The sequence below is a fragment of the Galleria mellonella genome, unplaced genomic scaffold (assembly GCF_026898425.1).
Source record: "Galleria mellonella isolate WM207_F2 unplaced genomic scaffold, CSIRO_AGI_GalMel_v1 utg606, whole genome shotgun sequence".
Taxonomy (NCBI): Eukaryota; Metazoa; Arthropoda; class Insecta; order Lepidoptera; family Pyralidae; genus Galleria; species Galleria mellonella.
Genome location: NW_026442126.1, coordinates 311,398 through 320,122, shown reverse-complemented (window position 1 = coordinate 320,122; position 8,725 = coordinate 311,398). Strand labels below are relative to the sequence as shown.

Here is an 8,725-nt window from a genome sequence, read left to right as displayed (position 1 = left end):
AAATCTCATGAAGAAAAAATTGTGGCTACATAATAATTATACTCATACATAGATAGAACTCCAAGACCAATACATGTATTATTGATATCGCGAGAATCGAATTCATGAGCATCTAAAGATGTGGAAGTAAAAGTAGTATTAAAGTGAACACTTAACGGCTGGTAAATATAATGTACAGGTATAGCTCCACAGTTCCAAGGCACGTCTCTTAACATCTCTAAAAGCATTGGGATCCTTGGTGTCGACATCTCTAGTGATGTACAGTTCCGTGGCCACCTCGAAGAAGGTGAAGCTGGCATCAAAAAAACTCAGTGTGCTCAATAGAGCGAAGCATTACTTTACGCCGGATCAGCGATTAATGCTCTACAAATCGCAAATTGGCCCCACATAAAGTATTGCTGTCACTTATGGGCTGGAGCATCTAAATACCAGCTTGAACCCTTCGACTCGTTGCAAGGACGAGCTATGAGAATTGTCGATGATCCCAGGCTCACAAGCGGTATCGAACATTCAAGTCTTAGGAGAGATTTTGCCTCACTTTGCGTGTTCTACCGCTTGTACAATGGATTGGGCTCAGAGGAATTGTTCAATATGATGCTCACAGCCACTTTTTTTTTGCGTACTGCGCGGTTTCAGAGATGTTTCCTCCCACGAACACTCAGGTTGTGGAATGAGCTCCCTGCCGAGGTTTTCTCAAGTGCCTACAGCATGGGGTTCTTCAAAAAAGGGGTAAAGAGGTTTCTTCAGGGTCGGCAACGCACGCGTAATACCTCTGATATTGCAGGTGTTCATAAGCTACGATAACCACTTACCATCAGGTGGGCCGTATGCTTGTTTGCCACCTCAGTGGTATAAATAAAAGAAAAACGAGTTGAAGATAGAAAAATTTACTAATTTATAATAACAACAATAGTATTAACAATCTTATCCTAAAAAAAATATATTGTCAGATGGTTAAGTCATGGTGAATTTGTTACAATGGACCAACTGATCTGACTTCTCCCCTATTATCATTCACAGGTTCTCCGCTAGCGTTTACCAATAGCTACCATTACCATTATCATTCTATAAAAAACTAAATACATTTGTAAGTATATTACATAGCTGAGTAACATTCTGTTTGCTTAACTAAGAACAAGCTCGTCGATGGGCACTGCTTTGAGGAAAGCCTTAATGGAATTCACGATGGCCTCCAAAATGGAATGGATCACCGGCGGCGCCAACTCCTCCATTACGTCTTTCCAGTTTGTGTTCAAGAATGTATGAATCGGCTCGGCTAAAGCAACCAAACAATATCCAATTAAAACAAGTAATAATGTTCCAAATCCTATGAAAACTTGGAACATTAACAGGGGAGAACTCTTTTTTTTTAAAGTTTATATTTTTTTATAGAATGGCAAACAATTTTACACCCCACTTGATGGTTGGATAATGGTGATAGCACTATGGTCATCACGGAACAGATAGCTCTCTTTACACACTATATACACTATGAATCTCATGCTTTTGTCAACTTTTTGTCAGGTTATTGTCAAATTAACTGATAAAAACTTGACCTATTTTTGAGGGTTGATCTTATCTTATCTTATTTTTCGCATATGGGGTCAGCTAAGCCGATGCACGTCGACCCATACGGATCTTTTGTGCTTCCCCCTGCCTTACACCATCATTTCATAGATCCTATGTGTTACCCTAACGATATCCCGCGGTTTAAGATATCTGTAGTCCCCTGGTTCTGGATAAGCCTTTCCTAATAGACTCATACGCATACTTGCCAACGAATCGCAATTGCACATCAAGTGTTCCATGGATTACGATTTCTCCCCGCACAGTCTGCACAGTGTGTCCGAAGATAGACCCATCTTGTGTAGTATATGCCTTATTGGCGTATGTCCAGTTAGAGCACCTTGAGGCTTGATGCTCTATCTATATAATCTAAGCATTATAGATGTCGCAAAATGCTCTCGGCTCTCAGAATATAACCGTGTAAGCAAAAGATGACGCTGACCACTCACATTCAGACGGGTCTTGAGCTTCTTGTATAAAAAACCTTTTAAGAAATACTAGATACTACTTACCCAAAACCTCATTTCCATTGAACAAGTTATCGAACTGGAAGTGAGCGCCAGTCTTCACCTGGTACGTGTGTTTCCACTTGTTCACGTGCCAGTGGAGTTTCCCATCGTCCCCTGGCACTGTTGTTATTTCAGTGGTAACTTTAAAAATCATGTCACCTGTAAATAAATAAAACTTTATCACAATCTAGACGTCATTAACTTTATTAAAAGATAATAATTGTCAAGAATTATATATTACTCCTCTCCATCCAAAGGTTGTCTGAAAGAGATTGCTTTTAGCGATAAGGTCGCCCATTGTTTTCTCACTGTGATTAATTCTTGTAATTGTTTGTATTTATAATAAGATTACTATTGTAATCTTATGGAGGGAACAATAAAGAGTATCTGTCTATCTATCTATACGCTACACCGTGTACTCCCGGCATAGAGTAGATCACCCTTTCCTTTTCCATTGGTGTCGTAAGCGGCAACTAAGGGCGAGGGATGGAGAACGACGACCCTCTAAAAATATCTCCAAAGCCTAACTGCGGTTGCCAATCCGCCTGCCAAGCGTGGAAACTACTGGCAAAACCCTCTAATGGGAGGCTTATGCCCAGCAGTGGACAGTTAAAGGCTGATATAATGAAGATGATGCTACGCCACACCAGGTCAAAGAACTTTACCACCTGTCATTACTATTAGACACTACTGCAAAGGGAGACACCAGAGGAAGACTTTGTACAAAAATCGTTTGCTTGGGTACCTCTGTCACATTCGTGTTTCAAGCGTGAAGCAGTTGTGTTTGCATGGCTGTGTTTCGGTTTGAAGGGTGGGATATGGCGTGAATTTACAGGGTACAGAGGAATAACACCTAAGTCCTCAGGATTGGCAACGCACGGGTGGTATCATGGGCGAAACATTATACTCTGTTATGCCCATGGTACTGCTCATGTCTAAAGGCGACGGTTACCACTTTCCATCAAGTGGGCCGTCAGCTTGTTTGCCATTCTAAGTTGTATAAAAAAAAATTAATTATGTACTCTTAATACTCACGTGTCTTAATATTATATTTTCCCTCTCCTTCCACCGGTAATAACACTAGCTGTCCACTCGCTTTGTAGTTCCCAGTTTCTTCTGTCGTACAAAGAATCACTATCAATTGCTCGAGTTTTGTGGTGTCGAGTCTGAAATACACGTAAATGAAAATAATGAAATATTTTGAAGCAATTACCAATTTTACTAAGTGATAATATATAGAATAGATTTTGTTGACAAATGATGACATGAAAGAACGTTGGAAAGTATACTTTGAAAAACCTATAAATGCAGAAAATATTTTAAATACACAATCTCAATCGGATTTTATGTGTTAAAATGTGTGTAAGCATATTCCATTTTAAAAGACCAGCAGCACACCTGCAATGCCTGTGGTGTTGCGAATGATCATGGGCGGCGGTAGTCACTTATCATCATGTGAGTCGCATGCAAATTTGCCGCCTGTGTTATAAAAAAAAAACAACGCGAAATGAAGAAAATGTTTGGAATAATGAACTAAAAGTTAATTTAGTGTCTATAGGTTTAGTGAGCGAAATAAATATGGATGAAGTGATGAAAGCAGTAAAATATATAAAGAATGGAAAAGCTGTTGGGATGGGTATCTGAATACCAGTAGAGGTATGGAAGTTATTGAGAGAATTCTCCAATAAGATTTTGCATACAATGATGAAAAAGATTTTATTGTATTAACGCTTTTGATGAGGGCCGATACCCGATACCGCCTATTATAAATATGGCAGATATAATGTATAACTAAACTGAAATCAGACTTAGAGAAAACAGAGAATAATTTCCATAATATTCTAGCATAAATCTGATGTTAGCGGTTACCTATTAGCCTATAACCCTTTCAGACCTAAGATTTTTTTTCTTACGGATGAAATATATTTTCGTGTTTTTTTTTTATACAACTTAAAATGGCAAACAAACTGACAGCCCACCTGATGGGAAATGGTAACCGTCGCCTATAGACATGAGCAATACCATGGACATAACAGAGTATACTGTTTCGCCCATGATACCCCCCATGCGTTGCCATTCCTGAGGAGTCAGGTGTTTTTTTTGTAATGAGTGATAATGGAATGGTAACCCCGCCCGCGCTATCGGTATACACTGGCGGGGTACCAGTGGAGGATGATAGATGAGGATGAAGCAGGTTAGTTAGCCCATCGTGACGAATTCAACAAGAATTGTTCACGATGGTTTCCAGGGGGAACCACGTGGAGGTCGACCTGATAGTGTATTGCTATGAGTTCATTAAACCCCATTACTAACAATCCTTTCCCCCCGGAGTCAGGTGTTATTCCTCTGTACCCAGTAAATTCACGCCTCGTGTTTTGAAGCCAAGCCATCTTGCAGGCACGCACGAGACTACTGCACCACCTAACCGCTAAAATGATTTCTTATTGGCTGGTTTAGAATCTCACAATCATGTTATTTCAGCTTCGTGCGTAAAAATTAATTGCGCGCGCTTTTAGAATTTTTTAAAGTTACAACTCACACCCGTATTGTTCAGGTCTGAAAGGGATATGCAGTACCAGTGCTATTTAGGGAGAAACTCTAAATTATATTAAAAAAATAAATTAAAGCTTGCTTACCGAATGTCGTTGATCTTGCAATCCTTAAGCCCCGTAATCACGTTGTCAGTCAACGTGAGCTGTAGAGGACCTTGAGTTATGTTTATTATTGGAATGTGTAGGGGATCCAAGGGTTTCAAATCCAGCTCGGGTTGTCCAGCAGCGATATAAGGGAGCGCTGCTCGGGCGGACGCGAGGGTGCAAGTATGGTTTCCATTACGACACGGTGTGATGAAGGGCACTACAGGAGACAAATAATCATAAATAATGACATGAATAAAAAATACATATGTATTATATGTATTACATCTCCCATATCTAGAACTAATAAAATTTTTCATCGTGCCTCCTACCAAATTGTTTATGTACTCCTCTCCATCCAAAGGTTGCCTGGAAGAGATCGCTCTTAGCGATAAGGTCGCCCATTGTTTTCTCATTGTGATTATTTCTTGTAATTGTTTATATTTATAATAAGTTTACTATTGTAATCTTTTGGAGGAAACAATAAAGAGTATCTATCTATCTATCTATAATACATATAGGTATTTTTCATTCAGATTGCTTACTCACTTGCCACCAATTCCCGTTGGACAAGCGTGGTAATGTTTATTTTATAGATGACATGGAATGGTACGGGGATACCATTGGGGTACTTGCGTTACGACATGATTTACGTTGATGGAGCAGTATTTCATATATGAATATATACTTCATATATCTATATAGAGGAGGATGAATTCAGTTCCAAACACATTCCCAAGGAGGGATGACGTTAGGCAGACAGCTGTCATAAAACCAAAACTCAACCGTTTGCGAAATATGAATAAAATATTTTTTTTCTTTATACAACTTAGAATGGCAAACAAGTTGACGGCCCACCCGATGGAAAGTGATAACCGTCGCCTATAGACATGAGCAGTACCATGGACATAACAGAGTATACTGTTTCGCCCATGATACCCCCCATGCGTTGCCATTCCTGAGGACTCAGGTGTTATTCCTCTGTACCCTGTAAATTCACGCCATATCCCACCTTTCAAATCAGCCATGCATACAAAACTGTGGGACAGAGGTGCCCAAGCAAACGACTTTTGTATAAAGTCTCCCTCTGGTATCATATTACATCGACTTCAAATAATTGAGATAAAGGCAGAAGATGATGATGAAATCAGGTTAATTGCCCCATGGTGAAATATTCACTAGGAATTAATCTTGCTGCGCTCTTGTACGAAAAGTGCTGACGCAGTATAAGAAGCGACAACAGTAAAGTAGGGCTAGATTTCTATACATATTTATATCCTTAATGACAAGATAATAGTGATTCGAAATTTGTATATCTTAGCTCTCTGTAAACCCAAAAAAATACCGTGACAGATGTCGTTAAAGATGGAGGGATGATCTTCGAAGGTTCCATAAGAAGTTTTACTTTTACCGGAGGAAAACTATGTACAAAAATCAATCAGCTTGGGTAATGGATAACTTTATTCCACTCATTCTGCAGTAAAACAGCAGTTCGCATGAGTGTGGTTTGATTTGCACAGTGGGATCATCATCATTATATCAGACTTTAACTGTCCACTGCCCCATAAGTCTCCCCTTGAGGGTTTTTTTTTTTGATGTGTGAAAATGGTATGGTAACCCCGCCTGCGCTAACGGGATACGCTGGCGGAGCACCAGTGAAGGGTGATCGATGAGAATGAAAACAGGCCAGTTAGCCGATCATGATGAATTCATCAGGAATTAACCATGATAGTTTCCAAGGAGAACCGCGTGGAGGTCGACCTGGCTGGGTATATTGCTAACAATGGTATTCTCAGTCTCCATTAGTAACAATCCCTTTCCCCCCAACCCCTTGAGGGGTTTGCCAGTAGTTGCCACTTAGTCGCCTCTTATGACACCCATGGGAAAGGAAGTGATGGCCTATTGTATGCCGGAACTACATGCATAAGAGTGGGGTATGGCAGTGAAATTACAGGGTATGGAGGATGGATAAGGAGGGATGTAATGCCTTCAGTACAACATCACAATCTTCAGGAACATCAACGCATGAGGAGCATAATGGGTATCATAATGTATTCTGTAAATCGTGTTTTTCAAATTTATGGGTGAGCCAGCTATATTGTCAGTTTCCATCATGACACCCCATGTCAGCTTGTTTGTATTTTAATGAATGAATGAGTATACTCTATTTGCATTATACAATATAGGAAATAAGCAAGACAATTCACAAATGTAACGATACAGTTGTATAAGTACAGTAAGGCGGTCTTATTGCTGAGAGCAATCTTTTCAAGACAACTTTAAGGTAACGGACTAATTGTTGTACAAGTAGGTATGATAGTGCTGTATAATTAAAAAAAGCATCTTTTGCAAATTAAAATAACTGATATCTTTCCTGCACTGGATTTCCCAAATTAAATTATTTTCTCTCTAACTACACTGGGTTGGCTGGAAGAGATCTCTTTCAGAGATAAGTCCTCCCTTGCTAACAAGTTGTTAAACTAATCGTCGCATATATTGTTTAAGTGCAATAAAGAATATATATATATATATATATATGATAAATTTAATCATTATTATAAAAGAAAACATATTTTTCTTGACTAGCGAGCATGGGAGGTGAAAGCAGTTACTCAGTAGACATAGGTTATAGGTTATGAATGATGCTGAAGGCGATGCATATTCTTACCTAAAGAACACGTTGCGCTGATGATCAAGGTGAACAAATAAATAATGCAACACAACATTTTGAGAAGCTCATAAAACTAGGATAATTATCCTATTACTTAATTAAGTGACATAGTAGTAAACTGTATATTTTAGTAAATGCGCGGCCTGGCGCTTGCCCGTTTATATACATATGTCGCGACATTTGTGACCTCACAACTCCTCGCAAACTAGTCTAGGCTAAGTTAGCTATATGTTTCAAGTTTTTTTTAAATTAATATTATTTCGCATATTTTTTTCTTTCTTGATGTTTTAATTAATTTTTAATCTTTTATTATTTAAGACAGAGTCTCTCCATACAAATGCTTCAACAAAAGCGGGTCAACTTTTTCATACAATTTTGCGTGATGAATAATTATGTGCGTTTTCTTTCTTTAACTTCTGTATTTATTTTGTATTATAAATTCTGCATCTTTTTAATGCGTTCACGCTTATTCTATATAATAAATAATTATTTCTCAAACATGATTGGAAATGTGAGCATTATTTTGACAATCTTCTTAGAGATAAATCAAAATTGCCGTACTGGCCAGATACATGCGGGCAGCGGCCGGCAAAAGTTGTATGAAAATCCATATCTGTCTGTGTTTTGCGGCCAGATAAATTACTATGTAAACTCATATCTGTCCTGTAATTTAAAAATGGAATGACCTTTTACTTCGAAACATGGCTACCAAGGAGGTAACTTATAAAAGGTTTTATTTAAAATTCGAACTGGCTTGTAAATAGAAAGCTGTTTATTGAAAAAAAAAAAACAAAGGAACATTATGGCGCGTGAAAATATTTTATTATTAAGTTATTCGTCATTGAACTTAAAAAGTAAAATTGTGTTTTTGATTTCCGCGCATTGTTTGAGAAAAGTACTATACAAGTCTCGGCCACAACTAGGCATTGTTGGTCTCACGTATGTGTGCCTCGGCTACGCCTTGGCCCACATATGCACGTTCGTCCATCAATGCCTCAGTTGCGGGCCGTTGCAGTAATGTACTAAATATAGATACGTCAAGATACATTATGCGCGTAAGTACATACAATACTGATAAAAACAAGTCAGCTAATTTGACATTTAGCGGACAAAAATTTAACCTGTTTTTGAGATATTTTTAAGATTCGATCTAATGACCGTTAAACAACAGATCGAGATCGATCCATCCTGATTCTGTGTGGTTTTTCTTATTCAATCAAAGTATGTTTGTTACCTCATGACTCCGTCAATTCTAAATGGATTTGAATTTTTTTTTTTTATATAAAAGGATATATTTACAGATGAAAAGTTTTTTTTTAAAACCGGTTCAGTAATTCAGTTTT

General features: G+C 38.3%; 1 protein-coding gene across 1 annotated transcript; it reads right to left on the bottom strand.

Moving 5' to 3' along the window:
* Positions 1-871: 871 nt before the first annotated feature.
* Positions 872-7,558, bottom strand: LOC113517168 (protein takeout-like). Its single transcript, XM_052899652.1, has 5 exons — positions 7,380-7,558; positions 4,712-4,931; positions 3,111-3,241; positions 2,079-2,234; positions 872-1,276 (listed from the first exon to the last, which is right to left on the bottom strand). The coding sequence occupies exons 1-5, from the start codon at positions 7,435-7,437 to the stop codon at positions 1,125-1,127; spliced, it is 717 nt and encodes a 238-aa protein (XP_052755612.1). The 5' UTR covers positions 7,438-7,558; the 3' UTR covers positions 872-1,124.
* Between the last annotated feature and the right edge of the window lie 1,167 nt (positions 7,559-8,725).

Bases quoted from the DNA above. Each gene is read 5' to 3' on its own strand.
- LOC113517168 (XM_052899652.1), bottom strand. From the start codon at position 7,437: ATGTTGTGTTGCATTATTTATTTGTTCACCTTGATCATCAGCGCAACG. The intron at 4,932-7,379 runs GTAAGAATATGC...TGTCTCCTGTAG, and splicing joins CAGCGCAACGTGTTCTTTAG to TGCCCTTCATCACACCGTGT. The intron at 3,242-4,711 runs GTAAGCAAGCTT...CGTGTATTTCAG, and splicing joins TGCAAGATCAACGACATTCG to ACTCGACACCACAAAACTCG.